Source organism: Molossus molossus, unplaced genomic scaffold (assembly GCF_014108415.1).
Source record: "Molossus molossus isolate mMolMol1 unplaced genomic scaffold, mMolMol1.p scaffold_m16_p_15, whole genome shotgun sequence".
NCBI classification, from domain to species: domain Eukaryota; kingdom Metazoa; phylum Chordata; class Mammalia; order Chiroptera; family Molossidae; genus Molossus; species Molossus molossus.
In genome coordinates, this window is record NW_023425350.1 from 70623751 (window position 1) to 70643509 (window position 19759).

The following is a 19759-nucleotide window of genomic DNA, read 5'->3' on the forward strand; positions in this document are numbered from 1 at the left end:
CGCTGTGTTGTTTGGGAGATGCAGACCGCTGTGTAATCCGCAGCCCACACTGTTCTCCGGGAAATGTCCACATGTCGTGTTTTGGGACCCCGAGTCTCAGTGAGCAGCGGTGTGCCTACGCCTGCCGAGCGGGAGCTCGCTCCAGAGTGCCTTCTCCGGGGGCGAGGGCAGTTCTCGCTGCAGGTCACCCAGACGGGCCCGAAAAGCACCGCCCGGTCCCTTCCTGTGTCCAGTGGGGGGATGCCCTTGGGAGGGGCCGCTGCAGGCTGCAGTAGTGCCTGGGACCTCTTGGGTGTCAGGGGTCCCTATGTCCTCTCCCCTGGTCTAGGGGGACAGTGACAACTTCGGCTCGTCCTCAGCCTGGGAAATGCACACAAGAAAGGGAAATGCTGCTGGGACTGGAGCGCTAGAGGGCTGGTCTCGGGCCCTCATCCTTCAGAGGCGGTGACCCCCGGAGGCTGTGGCCAGGCTTGGGCGGCCAGGTCTGTAGAGGTCAGAAGATGGAGGTGAGGAGCGGAGGGAGGGCGGGGGGGGGGGGGGAGCAGACAGGGCAGGGCACCCAGGCTGAAGGTGGTGGGGTCTTTCCCTGAACGTCCTGCACCCTCCTCCTGACCCTGGCGGCTCCGGGCCTGGGCACAGGTGCTCTGGCCCCACCTCTTCTGCTCGGCTGTGTCTGGAGGGACTGAAAGCTTCTAAGCAGGGCTGAGCAGCGCAGGACAATGACACGGGGCCTCTGGGGCCTCTAGCACCTTAGGTGTCTGTCCTCAGTGCTGACTCATGCCAACTTGCCGTCAGTTAACCCGTTGTCCGTTTGTTTCCACAACAGTTATGCATCTAGGAATCGTCTGTGAATTGGCCATTACACTCTCCCGGCTCCATTTCCTGCCGCGGGTTTGTGCGCCCTCCCAGTGCGTGGAGAGTCTTCCGATCCTCATGCCGGCATAGGACCATGCGCCTCTCCGGGTTTTGTGTCGTGGAGTTGAGCGGAGACAGGTTCTGATCCAGAGCAGGCAACACACCACCCGAAATTCCCCTGCCGACCTCAGGCCACTTCTCCGCCCTCTGGGCGGCACCCATCTCTGACGGCAGGGGGTTCCTCTCTCCGGGCTACCCCCTTCCAGCCTTCATGGAAGGAGCCTCCGTGACTACACGCTCTGTCCTCCCTGCACTATCTCCAGGGGGCACCGTGGGGGCCACTTTTTCCAGCTGCAGTACCACAGGTGCCCAGGAGGAGACTGGGGGTTGGACTGAGCTCCTGAGAGTCTCATCGTGGGTTCTGCCAGGAGCCCTCACCAGGAAGAGACGCCGCATGGCACTTCCAAAGAGGGGCCGTCAACAACTTCCCCTGGACCTGTTGTGATGGGACGACTGGCTGAGAGGACAAGAGGGCCATCTCCAGCTGTGACTGTTTCCCTTCCAAGTCCAGCTCGTCAGGGGCAGAGCTGCTCCATGATGCTCATGGACAGTAGTGAGCCCCCACTGCCCCGAGGCTCTGAAACCAGACTTCTGCCTGTCCCCTCCCCTAGGGACCATGGCTACCAGTGCCACAGGTGAGGAGGGAGCTGACATCAGAGTCAGATGTGGCCTGGGCCCTGACCCTGGAGAGAGAGGGTGGCCGAGGAGGCTGTGGTAATGAGGAAGATGCTGTCTTCTCGCTGGGCTCAGACACCACCGAGTCTTGAAGACGTGGTGACCCTCTGGTCCCAAGGGGACTTCCCTGGCCATGCAGAGGGTGCAGAACCTCCCCTGGGGCCTGGGCTGCCTGGCAGAGGGGCCGCCTGAGGTCCCCGCATGCCTGTGGCCTGGCCATGCCCAAGAGGCCGCAGCGGTTGTCACAGGAACCCTCCAGCACGTGCTGAAACCCCCACACACATCCTCACTGCTTGGCAAGGCTCAGGAAGAAGTCCCCAGGGGCAGGGCGCTCTCGGAGGAGCCCCCGCCGGTCCGGCTCCACCGCCCTCACAGGCCCACTCACCACCGCACCCTCGGGTTTCAGTTTGGAGACTCTCCCATCTGTTCTAGAATCATATTCACTTTCAAAGTCTGGTTGCAAGAAAATGTTTTACCTTTGAATGTTTGGAAATCTGCTTTTCATTTATGGAGAATGTCTGTGTGCTGGGGTCTGTGCTGGGGCTGAGCAGGGTGACATAGTTGGTTCGCATGCACAGGTAACGTGGACACAGCCTGAAGAGACCCCTCGCTGCGCTGGGGGGCAGCGCCTCCCCGAGAAGATGGCCAAGTCTTCAAGGATGAGCAGAAATGGGTAAAAGGGGGTGGAGAACAGGGATCACGTGGATAGGGAAGGACCGAGGGGTGTGACCGTGACATTGAACACTACAGGAAACTGTTGGGGTGGAGAGGGCCCATGGGGACGGCCCTGGTGGCACAGATGACGGCACAGATGACGCTTCCACTTGTCCTGCAGCTGGTGTGGGGGGCGCCGAAGGGCCTGACGCCACGGAGTCACCTGGTCTGAGCTGCATTTTCCACAGTCCCTTCTGGAGACCTGCTTGGGAGGTGGTACTGCAAGGTCACAGTTGATTGGCTGGATGCCGGAACGAGGGGCAGGAAGCCAGGGGTGGAAATTCTCCAGTGTTCTCACCAAGGCAGTGCCCTGTTCCCTCCGTGGAATGCTCGCCCACAGCTCTTCACAACGGCGCTCCCCGGGAGGCCTGTGCTTTGGCGGCTTTTTGGAACGAGAGTTCTGCTCCCACAGCTGTGGTCAGTACCTTCTGAGTGGTACCTCCTGCTCAGAGGACTGTCCCCACACACCCACCGCCCACTGCAGCGGCCCCGCAGCCACGACTGCGCGTAAGGCTGTCACGGAGGCTGGACTGCGGTGGCCTGGGGGACGCTGCTCCCAGGGGAGGCATCATTTCTTCCTGCCAAGATTCAGAACGCGGCCTGCAGTGCTGTGGGCGGGGCTGACAGCCTACCTGGGAGCACAGGTCGATCCCGACGGGCAGGTGGCCTGCTCTGCCTTGTCTGACGCAGAGGAGCCCGGACAGTGTGTGGTGGGGAGTGACCGGCTGAGACAGCAGCGGGCACGTGATCTGGGCTCCAAGCCCCCAAGGCCCAGTTCCAGCGCCATGCTTGGAACCCTCAAATGCATCTTATCCCTACTACAAATTCTCACTTTTCAGATCCTTCGGCGGCCTCAGCGGCTGTTTGCTTCTTGCCATCCAAAGGGTGTTCACTGGCAATGCTGTGCCCTCGGTGACCTGATGAACAGATCTTTGTCCCCTTGGGTTGGTTTACGACCTGTTCCCAGGGCACAGTGTGGACACCTGAGGCCAGCAAAAAAGAGGAACCAGCCCTCTGGCCTGCTGTTTCTGAGGATGGCTGGACAATTCCTCTTCTCTCGTCCCAGGGGGCGGCCACGGCTGGTGTCCTCCCAACTGCTCTGAAGGGCAGAGCCCTCCCCTGGTCCAGGTCTCCACCTCCACACTGGCTCTCCCAGCTCAGGGCTGTAGGGTTTGGGGACTATCAAACTTCTGAGAATGTGTGAGTCAGGGGGTGGGAAAGTGGCCCCAGGAAGTGTTCCCAAGGTAACCATGGTTAGCTGATCCCAGGTCAACCAAAGAATCTCCAGGGCAGAGGGCCCCAGGGGGTATCAAGAGGAAGGGACCTGCAGGTACACCCAGAAAGGCATGCATACAAGGAGGGGCAGAACAGGACTCCAGCCCTGTTGCAGGGGGGGGACTGCTGTGCCTGGACCCAGCCCCCACACAACCCCTGGCTCGGCCCTCCAAGGAATTCAGCTATACCGGCAGTTTCATTTCCCCTCTGTCCAGGCAGGGCTGGCCCCTGAGCCTTCCCTGCTCTCCCAGGTGGGCCTGTGGGAGGGGAGGAGTCTGGGGCCCGCCGGCCAGTCTGATGATAGACTGTTCTATCAAGATCCTGTGTGAGGCCCTGGCCCAGTGGCTCAGTTAGTTGGAGCAGCATCCCATACACCAAAAATAGGTTGCAGGTTTACTCGGGAAGCAACCAATTGATGTTTCTCTCTCCCTCTCTCCCTTCCTCTCTCGAAACACATCCTCAGTGAGGATTAAAGAGCGATACTGCTTAGGAAGGACAGTCCTGGTGTGGCCACCAACTCCGGAAGCTCCATTCTTCTTGCCTTACCTTGTCCACCTGCCAAGGAGGCAGATTCAGTGTCTTATCAACCCCTGCCCTCAGCCAGAAAAGAGGCCGGTACCTCTGTTTTCTCTTGGAGAAATCATGTCTTCGAGTTAAGAGAAAACAAGTGGGAGACAGGGCCTGGGGGCCCGGGCTGCTTATGGCCCAAAGCCCCAAGGGTTTCTAGTGCTCCCCAGGAAGCTGGGACCTCAACTCCATTGTCCCCAGTGCACCCAACTCAGAAAATACAAAAAAGCTATGAACTGGTCCGCAGGTGGATGAGACCAGCTGGGAAAGGGTTAGTTCCACCCTGCTGGCAGCAGGACTGAAGTCAGAGAGCAATCACGGGGGGAGTAACCCTTTCAGCAGCTCAAATCGGAGGAGGACAGAAGAGGGCCGCAGGCAGGCTCTGGGGAGACCTGCTCTTCCCGACGGCAGCCTCCAGGGGGCAGGGGGCCCAGCACAGGTTGGGTTCGGGTGAGCCAGACTGGCAGGCGAGAGGTGGACACAGCCGGCATTTGTGCTGCACAGTCACAGGGCAGAGTGGTGCTGGGCCTCCAGGGGCAGTTTGGAGCCAGGACCCCCCAGCCCATTCCTCGGTGATCCTCATCTCTGAGTCACCCTTTGATGAGGCCCCGTTTCCTGTGTGCACCCTGTTATTAACAGGACTATTCTTTCTACGACCGTGTCTCTTACCCCCTGGCTCTTAGAGCACTGTGGGGGCCGCGATGGGAAGGGTAAGGATGCTGCTGACTCAGACGTCAGTGACCCTCATGAGGAGCAAAAAGGCCCTGAGCAACTCACCCACCAGGAAAAGCAGGGCAAAAACCCCTCCCTCCAGGACTCCCCTGGAGGGGGCGCTGCCATGGAAATTCACAGACTCCTATTACTTCTTTGGACACAAACAACACATGTTTAAGGCAAAGAAATTAGGCAGCAGAGGCGAGCAGAAGAGAATACACATTGCCAGGATTTGGGCCGGAGCTACCCGGGCTGGCCAGTGTTCCCTGCCTGCCCTCCGTGTCCTGTTCCGCGGTCAGCCGCTTGCCCTCGCTAGCACGGTGAGAGTGTCTTTGAGGACAGGAGAGACATTTCCCCAGCACTGTCCTTCAAGACGGTCTGGTGTACCACGTGAGACGCTCGTGTTACTGATTCCTCCGTCGGCGTGGCCGTCGGCTGTTGCTGGTGTGATGGATGCTGCTGCCAGGGTCATGCCCATCCGCGGGCTGATTTCCCCGGGCGTCTGCTTGGGCGCGGCAGCCTCTCGTCTAGGGCGTGCAGCCATTTAGAAAACAGAGGCCTGTGTGTAGACACCTCGCTGGACATAGCCATGATCAGTTCTCTCAGCTGTGACTGGATGGGGCACAGGGCCAATGGGCCCACCCAAAGGACTTTGCCTGTTCAAGTGGACCCTCCGGGAACCACTCAGGACAAAGCCTGGTGGGCTCCCTGCTCTGGACTGGCCAGGCAGCAGGCACAGATATGACCCGAGAGGACAGAACCGGGGGGAGCTGGGGAGGAGCCTGGTTCCTGCGCCTGTAAGGCTGCTCTTGCCACCCCGGGCCAGGTTCTCCCAGCCTCCGCTTGGGCAGCTGGTCTGAGCAGAGCATATCATATCTGAAATTGGGCCACCCTAGGTAATCCAGAGCTTCTGACTGCATCCCTCACCCAGCTCAGAGGCAGCCCTCCCAGGACGATCTGGGGAGGGGTGAGAGCACCCAGGCTCCTACCCCAGGCTGCCGAGGGCGGTCTGAACAGGCCCTGCCCCCCAACTCCAGGCCTCCGCCCTGCCTTTCCAGCGCTCTGGGCCGGCGCCCAGGTCGATCTGGAGCCCAAACCCGTCGGGCCAGTTTTGAGAGCCCAAGGACGAGGCTGGCGAAGGATGCACGGCTGCCTCTGCACTCCTCCCGCACTCGGCCGCCTGAGCCCCACAGCCGCCCGCCCCACAGCCTAGGCGACCTCATGGCGCGCACACCAGGCCTCCTGGGGCCTCTGCTGGGCCTGGGCCTGATGCTGGCCCTGAGCCTGCCGGGGGCGCAGGCTGCGGACTGTGGGTCGCTTGGCCCGGCAGTGAGCCTGACCTTCGCACCGGCAGCCAGGGACCGGTGGCTGGCCCCTCGCACGCGCGCTCCAGGGCCCCTGGACCACCTCTACGGCACCGTGCGTCGCTTCCTCTCCATTGTGCAGCTCAACCCCTTCCCCACCGGTGAGTGTGCTCTCCCCAGGCAGGCCGTGGGTGGGGCAGGCTCCTGGCCAGCACCGTCATCCCCTTCCAGGGTGGACCACGCAGGGTCCCCAGCACACCCCACCCCCATCTTCCTGCCCAGGGGCGGCACCTGGAGACCCCTCCAGGACCTTACTGTGTGACCTTGGGTGAGCCCCTCTTTCTCCCTGGGCCTCAGTTTCTCTGTCCTAGTATCGAGGAGATTACATTAGAAGTTCCCAAAGGCCTGGCTAAGATTTCCACTGGGTCTAGTGCCACTAGGGGTTGGGAGGCGCGGGAGGGGCTGCAGGGCCTCGGCCTGTCCCCTGCCTCTTGAGGGAGAGCTGCTGGGCCAGGCTCTTCCCTGCTTTTAACCAGGCTGGTGGCTTGGTTTCCTGATGCAGGGCCAACCTGTAGGGTCCAGGAGGAGGCCTCCTCTCAACCACCCCATCCTGTATGGGCCCTGAGGCCTGGGCATGATGGCAAGGGGCTGTGGTGGTGGGAGGCGCCCTCCTGAGAGCCCACCTTCTCCTGGTAAGGGGGTGGGAACAGGGGCAAGGCGGTTGCTACCTGCAAGCCCCCAGCTTGACTCTTTCCATAGAGCTGGTGAGGGCCCTGCTGAGTGAGCCAGCTTCCGTGAAGGTGGACGAGGTGAGGCTGGGGAGGGGCTGGAGAGGGAGTCCGGGCTGAGCCTGGGGGCTAGAAATAGGAAGGCCCCCTTAGCTCAGCCTGCCTTGCTGACCCCCCAGGGTGGGTCTTGGGCATCCCTTCCCTCTCTCATGAGCAGATCTGATTTCAAACCGCAGCTCTGCCATTCACTGAGGTTTGCAGTGGTCCCCGACCTCCCTGGAGGGCAGTTTTCCCAGCTGTAAGGTGGTATACAATCAGGACACAGGCACCTTGCATGGGTTCAGGGACATTCGTGAAAGTCCCCACAGTGTACATCCCCCCTTCCTGCTCGCCCCCTGCAGGGCAGGCTGGCTGGTGGGGTCAGAACAGCCCTCTGCCTTGTGCCCTGCCAGGTGGTGCGGTACGAGGCTGGCTACGTGGTGTGCGCTGTCATCGCGGGCCTCTGCCTCCTGGTGGTGCCCACTGCAGGGCTTTGTTTCTGTTGTTGCCGTGGCCACCGGCCTTGTGGGGGCCCAGTGAAGACGGAGCACAAGGAGCTGGCCTGTGAGCGAGGCACCCTCATGACCTTCCTGCTGCTGACCACCCTCGTGCTGCTGTGAGGGGAGCCTGGGTCAGGCGAGAGGGGTGGACTCAGGCCCAGGTGCCCAAGGACATCCAACGAGTCCCTTCTTCTGCCCCCATCCCACAGGATTGGCGTTGTCTGTGCCTTTGTCACCAACCAGCGTGTGCATGAGCAGATGGGCCCCAGCGCCGAGGCTGTGCCTGAGACGCTGCTCAGCCTCCGGGACCTGGTCTCTGATATCCCCCAGGTGAGCACCGTGTATCCCCTCACCCTCGCTCACCCGCATGTACACCAGGCCCAGGCAGGTCAGAGCAGAGGGGTTCCTGCAAATTAGCCCAAAGAGGGCCCCTTCCAACGTGCACCTGACTGCCCCTGCTGGAGAGTCGCTGTAATACATAAATGCGCCCACGAGTGGGGGAAGGGCGGGGAAGCGCGGAGGAGGGCTGTCGTGATGGCCTGTGTTTGCGTTTGCTTGCGTAGGAGCTGCAGGCTGTGGCACAGCAGTTCTCCCTTCCCCAGAATCGCGTCTTGGAGGAGCTGGATGGTGAGGACTGGAACTGGCTGGCGGGCCAGCCCCAGGGCCCCCTGCCCAGGCCTGTCTTGAGGGGCCCTCTAATCCCTTCATCCTGGGCTCCCCCAGAACACCCTCACAGAGGTGGGGGTTGGGCCCAGCTGGGCAGCACAGCAGCCAGCCCGCTGCAGAGCCTGGGGAGGCCGGTGCAGGGGAGGGAGGGCTCTGGCTCCTGGGAGCAGCCCTCAGACCGCCCTGTGCTCTCCAGGTGTTGCCAAGAGCATCGGGAGCACGATCCACAGCCAGCTCAGGAGCACAGTACATGGAATGCTGGCCTCACTGCTCAGCCTGGGCCAGGGTGAGTGGGACCAGTGTCCAGGCTGTCGCCTGAGGGCAGGCCTCACCCTCACTGGGCCCCAGATTTCTTTTGCTGCCTTAGCCAAGTCCCAACCCCTGGCTTTATCCTAGGACCCCCTGGGCCACCTTGGCCACATCCTGCCCCAATGTGCCCTGGGGTCATTTCCATATAACTGTTGAGGTTAGAGGTTATACTGGAAGGTCCCTTTGGCTGGGGGTGGTTGGGGAGGGAAGATGTTCTGCTTCCTGTAGGGCTCAGGATGCCAGCAACCTGGAGGCTGCTCAGTCAGGATGTGGGTGGTTCTCTCAGCCCTACAGGTCTCCGTGGACCACCTCCGAGCCCTGAACGCCACCCTAGTGGAGCTGCAGGAGGGGCAGCAGGACCTGGATCGGGCTGTTTTGGTGCACAGAGAGCGCCTCCAAGACCTGCTGCAGGAGCCCAGCTGCCAGGGCTGTGCAGAGGCCCTGAGCCAGGCCCGGGGTCTGGAGCTGGGAGCTGACTTCAGCCAGGTGCGGGCCAGCGGGGGCCATCAGAGTGAGGGGGCTGCTCTGCCTGCTGCCCCAGGAGTTGCCCTGGGTCCCACATTTCCCAAGACAGACCCCCTCCTCCGCACACCCAGGGCGAATGATGGTCATCCTGGCGGGCAGCCGCTTTCCTGGGGCATACGCTGTGCCAGGTCATGTGTGGCAGCTCCTTGAAGACAGGAGGGCTGTGCTGGTCCCAAGATTTTACACATGAGGACACAGGGTGCAGCGGCCTGTGCCCCCATCCTCCCTCAGGGAACCCCCCCCCCAGGCCTTTGTCATACCCACCACCCTCTCCAATTTCAGGTGCCCCACGTGGACGATGTCCTACATCGCCTGAAGGGTATCCCAGAGGCCAACTTCTCCAGCATGGTCCAGGAGGTGCGTGCCGGCCCCGGCCTACCTGCCTTCTCCCCCACCTGCCTGAGAGCTCACAAGTGAGGAGCCTCAGTTTCCCCTTTTGGGTGGGTTTCGAATTCAACCTAAGACATGGGTCAAAGCAGGGCCTCGCCTATCACATGGCACCCAGGGCAGGAATCTCACGAGCCGGTTCTTGAGGGCACAGTTTGGTGGGGTGCAGGCCTGGAACTCAGAGGCAAGAGCTAGTACCCTCATGGGGTGGGGGCTGAGGTGGCAAGGGAGGGAACATGCAGCTGAGCCCTGGGGGACAGGCAGGACGTCCTGAGTGGAGATGGGCCGTGGGGGGCGTCGGGCATGAGTCAGCACCTGTGGCCCAGGGCCTGGAAAGCCAGCGCTGGGAAACGGTGAGTCAGCCAAGCGGGGTGGCTGGAGCAGGAGGTCCCAGGAGGAAGGGGAAGCTGCAGTTGGAAGAGCGGGTTAGAACCAGACTTCAGGAACCAGACCCAGCAGTCATTCGCAGGATGGACGGGAGAAGGAGAGGGTGGTGGGAGTCTACTGCAGTAGTCCAGGCAGGAAGGGTGGAGGTAAAAAGCAGGGTTCTTTAAGGAGCTCTGTTTGGGGAGTTGAGTCAGGCTGGGCCCAGGGAGGGGAGAAGAAACTGTGGCCCAAGGGGACAAAGGGAAGGCTGTTTCTTGATTCCCTGAGTTGGGAGCACAGTGTGAGAGCCCCTTCCTTTGGGCCTCATAGTGTCAGAGTCCCCAAGCTGGGACCCACAGGTGGAGAGCTGCCTTTTGTTCTGACAGGAGAACAGCACCTTTAACAGCCTCCCGCAGCTGGCTCCCTTGCAGCTGGCTGACGTGGTCAAAGGTGAGGAAGGCCCTGCCCGGGGCCAGGCTGGCTGCCTGGCCTGCCACCCCACCCCACCCCTGACACGGGCTGGTCGACTGAGGAGCGGGGCAGTGGGGAGCAGGCAGAGGGCTGTTCCCTGCCGGGCCTGGACAGAGCGCGGGCCCTCGGTGGGTCCCAGGCGTTCTTCCTGCCCATCCTTCTCCCCCCTAACCCATAAGCCCCTGCTGCTTTGGGCAGAGCTGAAGAAGGCGGTGGCCCAGCAGCCTGGAGGGCTGAAGACACTGGCCAAAGCATTTCCGAACTGGGAGGCGGCCTCTCGCTGGAGCCAGGCTCTGGAGAAGCTGGAGAACAGCAGTCGCCCCTACCTGAAGGAGGTGCAGAGATACGAGAAATACAGGTGCTCGGGACCCATGGGGTGGAGGCGGAGTAGGCTGCCCAACCTCTCTGCCACCAGGGCCCAATCACAATCCCCGTCAACTCCTTGTACTCAGCCTCTGCCTTCTTTAAGCCAAGATTCTTTACTCCCTGGGCCCCACCTTTACTCCCCTGTGTCCCCACCTTGGCTGTGTGCCCTTGAGATCTGAGCCTGGGGACCCCCATAGGAGCAGGGGGCCTCAGGAAGTGTCCATACCTACACTTCCAAAGCCTCAGTCTTGGGGTTAGTGGCCCCACCCAGCCACGAGGCCCTATACGTCCCAGTGACACCCACACCATCACTGTGGCAGGTGGATCGTGGGCTGCGCGCTGTGCTCTGTGGTCCTGCTTGTGGTGGTCTGTAACCTGGTGGGCCTCAACCTGGGCATCTGGGGGCTGTCTGCCTGGCAGGACCGCAGCCACTTGGAAGCCAAGGGCAGGACTGGAGCCCGCATCCTCATGGTGTAAGGAGGGCCGTGGGGAAGGGCAGGGTCTCTCGCATGGGGCTGGCCAGGTCCTCTGTGCCCACAGACACTCCTTCTGTCCTGGGCATTGAGAGACTGAGCTCTGGTACCGATTTGCTGGGTGGCCTTGGGCAAATAGTCACCTATGTGGGCCTCAGTGTCCTCATCCGTACAAAGGGTTGGACTGGAGCAGAAATGACATCACCCGTTGTGATTAGAGTAATGGTGGACACTCCCCCACTGAGCCCCGACAGAGCCCCAGAACCCCTCTTAACCCAGCATCCAGGAGGCACCACAGCAGGAGGTGGCACCGGAGACAGAATCAGTTTGCCCTCCCTGGACTGGTCTCTAGGGCCAGGGCTGCACATTCAGTAGTGCGGCTGGTCCCTGCACAGGGTGCCTGGCCAAAGGGACGAGGGGGAGTGAAATCCAGCCATGTTTTACTCTCTAAGCTCAGATCCTGGCATGGGGCTGTGCCTAGCTCCCAAAGAAGCCCCCAAGGTCAGCCACACTCGTCCTATTCAGACGCTGTAAGTTGCTGCCTCTGCTGGTGGGTCATGGCTGGCTGACCCAGGTGGCCCTGTTGAAGGCTGAGCTCTAGAGCTGGTCACCTGTGTGGGCCTTGGGCCCAGAGGCCGCAGTCCTGTCTCTTTGAACAAAACAGTTACTCTTTCCTCTAGGCTGCCAGGGCCAGTTAGGGCCTGCGCCAGGGTGAGGATGGGGTGGACGAGGTGGGGACAGCGAGCAGTTCTAACTCCTGGCCCAGGTGGTGCAGTCCTCGATGAGTTTTCCTCCCCACAGGGCTCTGCCCTGGGGCTAACTTGCTGACCATGCTGGCCTGGGGTGTGGGTAGGGGCAGAGGCTCTCTCCCGCCTCACTCCCCGCCCCTCTGCCTTCCCAGCGGGGTGGGCCTCAGCTTCTTCTTCGCTGCGCCCCTCATCCTCCTCGTCTTCTCCACCTTCCTGGTGGGCGGCAACGTGCAGACCCTGGTGTGCCGGAGCTGGGAGAGCGGGGAGCTCTACGAGGTGGGTGGAGGGAGATGTGAGCAGAGAAAGGGGGGTAGGAGGAAGGGGGAGCCGGAGAAGGCAAGAGGGAGGGAGGAGGGGGGAATGATGAAGACGGCCTAAGAAAAAGAGAAAACAACAACTAGCTGAGGAGTGGAAGAGAGAGCCTATGAGTCCCTGGGGTGACGTCCAGCCCCAGGGCAGGACTCCCAGACCTGAGCCCCTCTGTTCTCTTAACTGAGTCTGTGAAATGGGGGTCCTGGTTCTTTAGTGCTTTGAGCAGATTCTCTGTTGCAGACCAGGCTGCCTTGCTCCCCAAGATTTGTGGGAAGGGTCCCTACAGGCAGTTAGGGTCCAGGGTGGTTTGAGTTCAAGGCAGGTTTGGGGTGGAGTCAAGGGGTACATTCTCTGCCAAGCCAGGGTGTCATGGGGCAGCCCGTGTCTGGGACAGGCTTGCCCCTGCCCGCTCCAGGCTCATTTCTCCCTGACCCTTGTCTAGTTTGTTGACACCCCGGGAAACTTGCCCTCGTCCATGAACTTGTCCCACCTTCTTGGTCTGAAGAAGAACATCAGTATCCTCCTGGCCTATCAGTGAGTAGGAAGCCTGGGCTGGGGACAGAGTGTCGGGAGAGCTGGGGTGTCGCAGTAGGATGGCATCAGCCCCTCTGGCCACCGCTCTCTCACCTTTGATGCCCATTGTTCCTCCCCAGGCAGTGCAGGGAAAGGGCTCCACTCTGGAAGGTCCTGCAGCTCAACGACTCCTATGACCTGGACACGTACCTGGATATGAGCCAGGTGAGGGGACATTCCAGAACGCTGTGGGGACCCTTCCTGCAAATCCCCAGTCTCTGGTCTTGCCTCTGTGGTGGGACCATCTCCTTGAACCTGAGGAGTCTACAAGAGCAATTGAGGGGCCTCAGGGTCAGAGCCCCAGATGCCAGCTCAGGGCCTGAGCTTAAGCCCAGGAGGGTTCTGGGACGTGCAGGTGGGTGGGAGAGTGCCTGGGGCTGTGAACAGCTCTGAGCACTGTGCTTCGGGAAAGCCGGACCAGCTGGGGCAGCGGCAGGGAAGGCTGGTGACCAGCTGGGGCAGCGGCAGGGAAGGCTGGTGACGCGGAGTAGGAGCCTGAGGGTGTGTGTCCTGACCGGGCAGGCACTGGTGTGCTGCGGTCGGCTGAAGTTGGGGGAGGGCTCCACAGGCCCCATGCTGAGCGCACACAGTCAGTAGGTGGTGGCAGGATGCAGTCCCTCAGTCAGTGGACTTGGCGAACCTGGGGTACAGAACTGGAGGAAAGGATCCACGCTGACGAGAGACAGTTCTGGGTCGGAGAAGGAAGAGCTGCTTCCCGAGAGGGGACCTGCTTGGAGAATGGGGTTCTCCTGAGAGTGTACACTCTCTCCTTTCCTCTCTCCACACCTGAGGAAGGTGGGGGAGAGGTGCTTGGCTCCCAGGGCCCTCGGGGAGCCCTTCCTAAGCATGTCCTGCCCCGTCCCCGCAAAGCATGCTGACTCCTGCTTCTCCATCCAGAAGCCGGTCCAACTCCTCTTGAACCTGCCATCATTCTCAGCCTGTGAGGCAGCATAGCCCGTGTCCTGACGACAGTCCCAACTCCAGGCTGTGTAAATGGGGGCAGTTTTTCCTCCTCCAGTGTCTCTAACTAGATGAGATGCCCACAGAGCAGGTGGCACCGGGTTCTCAGTCACCACGGGTGGTGCCCCTAGAGGAAGGCAGGCCAGGGAGGGCTTCAGCAGTGGGCCTGGGCAGAGGGGCCCCATGCTTTGCTGGCTGGGGGTAGTGGCTCTCAGGGGGGGGTCTCAGCCCCAGTCCTGGGAGGGGAGGAGTCCAGCTCACAGAAGAGTCTGGACAGGTAGGGCCTCAGGTTCAGAGGGACTGGGCAGTCCTTGGGGGCCATCTGGCAATATCAAATGTGATCTTAAGAGTGCTTGTCCTCCAAGGAGACAATAAGGAGCTGATGAGGCAGAGATAAGTGTGACAAGGTGTGCTTTCCAGGGCACCAGTAGAGCTCTGGCCACCTTCATACCTCTCCCGTACTTGTCTGTCACTGATGCCTTCCCCCTGGGGAAGGCAGGGTAGTGGGGTGGAGAGGACCAGAGTTGAGCTCCATTCTCTAACCTGCTAAAAGCTCGGCAGGTGAATGCTCCTCTGTGGACTCAGTTTCTAGTCTGTTAAACATTGGGGCTGAGCCCTGGGCAGTTTGGCTCAGAGGTTAAAGTGTTGGCCTGCAGACCAAAGAGTCACAGGTTCAATTCTGGTCAAGGGCACGTACCTCGGTTGCAGTTCGGTCCCCAGCCCTGGTTAGGATCGTGTGGGAAGCAACCAATCAATGTGTCTTTCTCACATCGATGTTTCTCTCTCTCTCTCTCTCTCTTTTTCTTCCTCCCTCTCCCTCCTGCTCTATTTGAAGATAAACGGAAAAATATCCTCAGGTGAGGATTAAAAAAAAAACAAAACAAAAAATTGGGGCCAAATGTCATGCCCTTTAAATCTCCTCCAGCAATGGATGGAAAATGCTGAGTGTCCCTTTTTTTTTTTTTTGGTACGTACCCCTAGCGGGACCAAACCTGGGACTCTGGTCCGCAGGCCGACGCTCCAACCGCTGAGCCAAGCTGGCCAGGGCTGAGTGTCCCTTTTTAAACTGTGATCTGTCTTGGAAATGTGATTGTGTTCATTCATTCATTCATTCAATCATCTATCCATTCATTAATTTTTACACATTCAACGCATTTGTCCTGTGCCCACCACCTGTGCTGACGGCCATAGGCAAGTGCCTACGTAAATAATGTCACAGTGACAGGTGCTCTGAAGACCCTGGCACACAGTGACAGGATAAAGATGGGCTGGGGAAGCTATTTTATACTGAGTGGCCAGGGAAGGCCGGTGTGCTGTCCAGTTGTCAGATTGGTGCTGCAGAAGGGCTGGCTATTGGGGATGTGTTGGAGGGGTGGGACGTGGGTAGGAAGCAGAAGCCTGTGGGGGGCCTGTCTGAGGCTGGGAGGATCTAGGGTGGAGGCCCTGGTGACCCCTCACCTAGGACAGCAGCTCCGGGGCTCTGGCTCAGAACCTGGGCAGACCCCCATCCTGTCCCTTGTCTCCTAGTATGTGGCCGACCTGAAGGAGAAATTTCAGAACTTCAAAGTGGACATGAAGAATCTGGACCTGCTGAGCCCAGCTGGCCTCCAGGACCTGAAGGCCCTGCAGAGCAGTGGGCTCGGAAACATCCACTACCCTGGCTTCCTCATCCAGGTCAGCAGTGGGCCCCTCAGGCCAGACGGCTGCAGAACAGAGGGGTCCTCAGAGGAGCTGGGGGTGCATCTCGCCTTGTCCCGGCCCTCCATCTTTCCTCAACTCCCCATGTCCCTGGGGGGGGTGTCCCCAGACCACGTACCACAGACCTGTCCTGGTGTCCCCATCCCGCTGGGCTGAAGTGAATGTGCCCCCAACCCCAGAGTGTGTTGCTGTCCGTGGTCCTGAACCTCCTGAGATGGCAAATGATGGTGGGAAGTCACCTCTTTCTTGGGTTACACCAGAGGGCCCCTCCCTTTTTTCTTCTATCTGAATGGAAAATGTCTGGTGGATGTGAGTCACAGTTTCCGGCCAAAGCCCTGTGGTGGATGTGTCCCAGTAGACATACCTGGTGTGCAGTACTTTCGAAAAGGCTGGGAATTCAGGGGAGGGGGAACCAGGCCTCTCCATCTGCCTCCAGATCCAGAAGCCGGTGGTGAACACCAGTGTGGAGAAGCTGGCCCACGATCTGGAGGAACTGGCCCACTCTCAGGTGAGAAGGCAGCAGCCAAGGAGAGGCCTGGTGGGAGGGGGTGAGAGTGTTTGGCTTGGGGATGGGGTGAGGGCAACTGCAGGAGATTGAGGGCTCCCGTCAGTGAGGACCCCCAGCAGGGCTGAAGGGTTTTGCCATATCAGTTCTGACTCAAGTTCGGCCACCAATTGGCTGTGTGACCTTGGGCAAGTAATTCACCTCCCTGGGCCTCACTTTTTCCATCTGTAAAGATCAGATGAAGTAACTGGTCTGACATCAGGCACTGGGGCAAGTGTTTCTATGCGCTCGCTGCTCTGCTCGTAGGTCCCCCGGGACGGTGGCCTGAGGACCGTGTGACGGATCAGACGTCATTATGGTTGCCCCCAGGAGCTTCAACTCTACTGGGGAAAAAGCACGTTGTGTTTATAAATACTCAGAGCCTAAAAATTTGTTTCCAGATAGCTTTTAGACCCCACCCATTTCAGCAGGTGCCACTGGCTGACAGGGATGCTCAGCAGGCTAGCAGTAGACCTCGAACTTGGGCTTCGGCCCCCAAACCCAGATCAGGCCCAGGAGCTAAAGGAGGCCTTGGTGTTCCTCTCTGAGCCGGCGCCCACATTCCTCAGCGTGCTGGAGGAAGTTTGGTGAGGGATATGCCTGCAAAGCATACCCCCGGCAGAGGCCCTTCTGTCTGTCTCCCCTCAGGGCAGCTCTGTGCTGGGGACGCAGCTGCAGGAGGAGGCCCACGGGCTCAGGAACCTCTACCAGGAGAAGGTCCTCCCCCAGCAGAGCCTCGTGGTAAGTCTGGAGGCCCAGGGAGCTTGGGGCTTGGGGTAGAGGAGAGGCTGGGAGGGGGTGTAAAGGAGGGTCCTGCTCCCCTCCTGACCAGCCCCGATCTCTCCTCCACAGGCCAAGCTCAACAGCAGTGTCAGGGCCCTGGCGTTCTCGGCGCCAAACCTCCAGGTGGCTTCTGCAGATGGGAGGGTGGGGTGGAGCAGGCGGCGGCAGAGGGAGGGAGGAAGAGGCCCGGCTGACGTGGGACCTCACCTGCTCTGCCAAGTCCCGTGGGAGGCTGAGGTTGGGGTGGGAGAATTGGGGTGGGTGAGCATATCCTTGAGGACCCCTGTCTTTGGCCTTTGTGTCCTTGAGGCTTAATACCCCCTGCCCCAAGCTGAGTGTGTGGTTGTGCGATATGTTGAGTTAATGAATGAGAGGCTGCTCCCTGACTGAGCAGGACACTGAGTCAAGCCCCCTCCTCTCCCCAGCTGGAGACCTCAGCTGTCCTGGACAGGGTCAGCTACCTAAAAGAAGAGCTGCCTGCCCGGGCCACTGGTATCCTGAGGAATGTGAGTGGGGGGTGGCAGAAGGGTGGGAGCCACCCCAGAGCCAGCGGTGGGTCGAGGGGTGGAGGCATGTAGGGCTCCCACCCCAGGCTTCTCCAGCACTGGGCCCTCACCCTGGCTCCCAGGAGAGCCAGCTTGGCCTGTCCTGATGGTGCGTGGCATGGGACGTGGGGGCTGGTGCCTGGAATTCCTGCCAGCCCAGGGCTCCCCTCCTTCCTGCAGGAAAGTAGGTGCTTCCTGACCCGGGAGATGGGCTACTTCTCCCAGTACCTGGCCTGGGTGAGAGAGGAGGTGAGTGGGGCACAGATCCCCCCCGGCCTCAGCGCCACTAGTGATCACTCGCTCCCCAGTGGTACCAGCCGTTCACCCTGTTCTTCCCCTCTGTCACCCCAGAGCCCCTCGGGGATGCCTTGGAAGTGCCCTAGAACCCAAACTCGCACAGCTGGCATCCATGCCCCTGCCCTCTAGCTGGGCTCTGCACACTCATCCTCTGAGCAGCGCTTCTCTGACGCTTGGGTGTGAGCGGGGCTGGCCGTGGGTGCAGAGCATGCTGTCCAACTTGTCCCCGTGCCCTCCCTCGTGCTGGTGCCCTGCCCATCCTGTAGAGGCCAGCCCAGCCCCCAGGTGTTCCTCCTTCTGCAGGCGCCTGCTGGCCCCGGCCCTGCACGCTGTGTACCTCTCCAGTGAGAGTGTGGCTGGGGGCACAGTGCTGGGCACACAGTAGGCGCTTCATGCAGGCTGGTGCGCAGAATAGGAGGGGCAGGAGCTGAGCTGTGTCAGTGTTCCTGTGCCCATGTGTCCCTGGGCCTATCTGTGTCCCCGGGCCTATCTGTGTCCCCTTCAACCTCTCTCTCTGACTATGGGGGGTGCACCCGTGGGTCTGGGTGTACCTGCTTCATGTTGATGCCACAGGTGACTCAGCACATTGCCACCTGCCAGCCCCTGGCTGGAGCCCTGGACAATGGCCGTGTGATCCTGTGTGACATGATGGCTGACCCCTGGGTGAGTGCTGGGGGGCCCCGTGGGAGGGGCGCATGAGCAGGACCTGAAGCGACCCTGCCCCCAGGCCTGGAGCTCAGCTCTGGGAGCACCGCCTGTGCCCCTCACTGTGTCCACGGGGGTCTGGGAAGAAGTCACCTCCCGGCCCGCGTGAGCTAACCCCTCACCCTCTGTTCAGAATGCCTTCTGGTTCTGCCTGGCGTGGTGCACCTTCTTTCTGGTCCCCAGCATCATCTTTGCCATCAAGACCTCCAAATACTTCCATCCCATCTGGAAACGCCTCAGGTGAGGGGGCTGCCAAAACTGTGGGGGCAACAGGGCCCAGGAAGGAGACCTTCCAGCCACTGGACCCCAGCCCCTGCCACCCCCTCCTGAGCACCACCCCCCAGGCAGAGGAGGCACATGCTGGCCCTGTGGAGCCACACACTCCGAGGAACCCTGGGTTCGGGAAGGTCCTCCTGTCCCCTAGCTGCAGCAGCCCCGGGCATCTCCGAACTCTGCCTGCCCCGGAGAGCATCTGCGGCGGGAAGGCGGGAAGGCGGGAAGGCGGGGCTCTGGGCTGCCTGGCGGGCGGGGCAGAGGCTGTCAGGGTCACTCTCTCTCTCTCCTGATGCCACAGCTCCAGCAGCTCTGAGGAGACCCAGCTCTTCCACATCCCCAGGGTCACCTCCCTGAAGCTGTAGGACCCCCTGGGGTGAGTTCCCCCCTGAACTCCTTGGTGCCAGGGGCAGGGGTATGAGGACAGGAAGGAAAGGGACTGGGGCCCTGAAGCCCTGCTCTGGGTGGTCATGGGCCACCGTCCTTGACCAGAGCCAGGCCTTTCCCCAGCCTGGGGGCAGGAAGGTTCTGGGACTTGGTGGGGTCTGAGTGTGGGGTCTGGTCCATCCAGCAGTGGGACCGACAGGCCCAGGCCTGTACCCCCGTCCCTCTCACTCACCCCTTTCTTTCTGAATCCATAACAGGGCTTTGCTAGCTGCAAGGTGATGCCCGGGGCTGCCGCCTCCCCCTTCGACTTGGCCTGGACCAGAGGACTTCTGTTGCTCTCGCCCCCAGAGCCCAGGCCACGTGCAGGCCTGGACTGTCCCCACTCCCAGCATCCTGACCCCATCTTCCTGTTCCTTTACCACCCTGTCTGCTCATGACCCTCGTTATTCACACTTGCTGCTGAGCTCCGGAGCCCATAGGTTCTCCAAGTGCCTGTTCCTTCTCCTCCTCCCAGTGGCATGTCCGCACAAGACAACCCTGTTCTCAGCCCCTCGGGGGACAGAGGCCCTGCCCACCCCACTCTGTCATCATCCACCCCTCCCCCTGCACATGTCCCCCGACAGTGCTCTCCAGCTCCTCTCCCCTTATCGTCATCTCTGCTCCCCACTTTCCCCAGCTTCACTCTGTCCCCTCCTCAGCCCTTACATCCTCCTCCTAGGGAAGCTCGTTCTCCCTTGTCCTTCCTTAGTGTATCCCACTACCTTGCTGGTCCCCAGGGACCCCTCCTTCCTGACCAAACTAATCAGGTGAATCCACCCAGCAGGCAAGGGGCCACCATGGCTCGGGCCTGGGCTGGCTGCCTCACAGCCTCCGAGCCCACTACGGCTTTCATAAGCCCCTGCCTGGATTTCCTGCCCCCACCCCCACCCCCACCCCCAG

At 60.9% G+C, this 19759-nt stretch overlaps 1 protein-coding gene across 1 annotated transcript; it reads left to right on the plus strand.

Annotated features, from left to right (window-relative positions):
* Nucleotides 1–6081: 6081 nt before the first annotated feature.
* PROM2 (prominin 2) lies at nt 6082–19426 on the plus strand. The gene is made up of 24 exons (XM_036263037.1): nt 6082–6325; nt 6924–6973; nt 7345–7547; nt 7641–7761; nt 7995–8058; nt 8294–8383; nt 8693–8892; nt 9214–9288; nt 10071–10134; nt 10354–10513; nt 10842–10994; nt 11896–12019; nt 12498–12589; nt 12709–12793; nt 15116–15262; nt 15723–15794; nt 16479–16571; nt 16683–16736; nt 17039–17119; nt 17339–17407; nt 18029–18118; nt 18294–18400; nt 18735–18809; nt 19078–19426. The coding sequence occupies exons 1-23, from the start codon at nt 6082–6084 to the stop codon at nt 18796–18798; spliced, it is 2502 nt and encodes an 833-aa protein (XP_036118930.1). The 3' UTR covers nt 18799–18809; nt 19078–19426.
* The last annotated feature ends 333 nt before the right edge of the window (nt 19427–19759 follow it).

What these genes read in the sequence shown, in the direction of transcription:
- PROM2 (XM_036263037.1), top strand. Translation starts at nt 6,082, where the DNA reads ATGGCGCGCACACCAGGCCTCCTGGGGCCTCTGCTGGGCCTGGGCCTG. An exon ending in TGGTCTCTGATATCCCCCAG is followed by an intron (nt 7,762 to 7,994) that starts GTGAGCACCGTG and finishes TTGCTTGCGTAG; the next exon opens with GAGCTGCAGGCTGTGGCACA. An exon ending in CAGAGATACGAGAAATACAG is followed by an intron (nt 10,514 to 10,841) that starts GTGCTCGGGACC and finishes TCACTGTGGCAG; the next exon opens with GTGGATCGTGGGCTGCGCGC.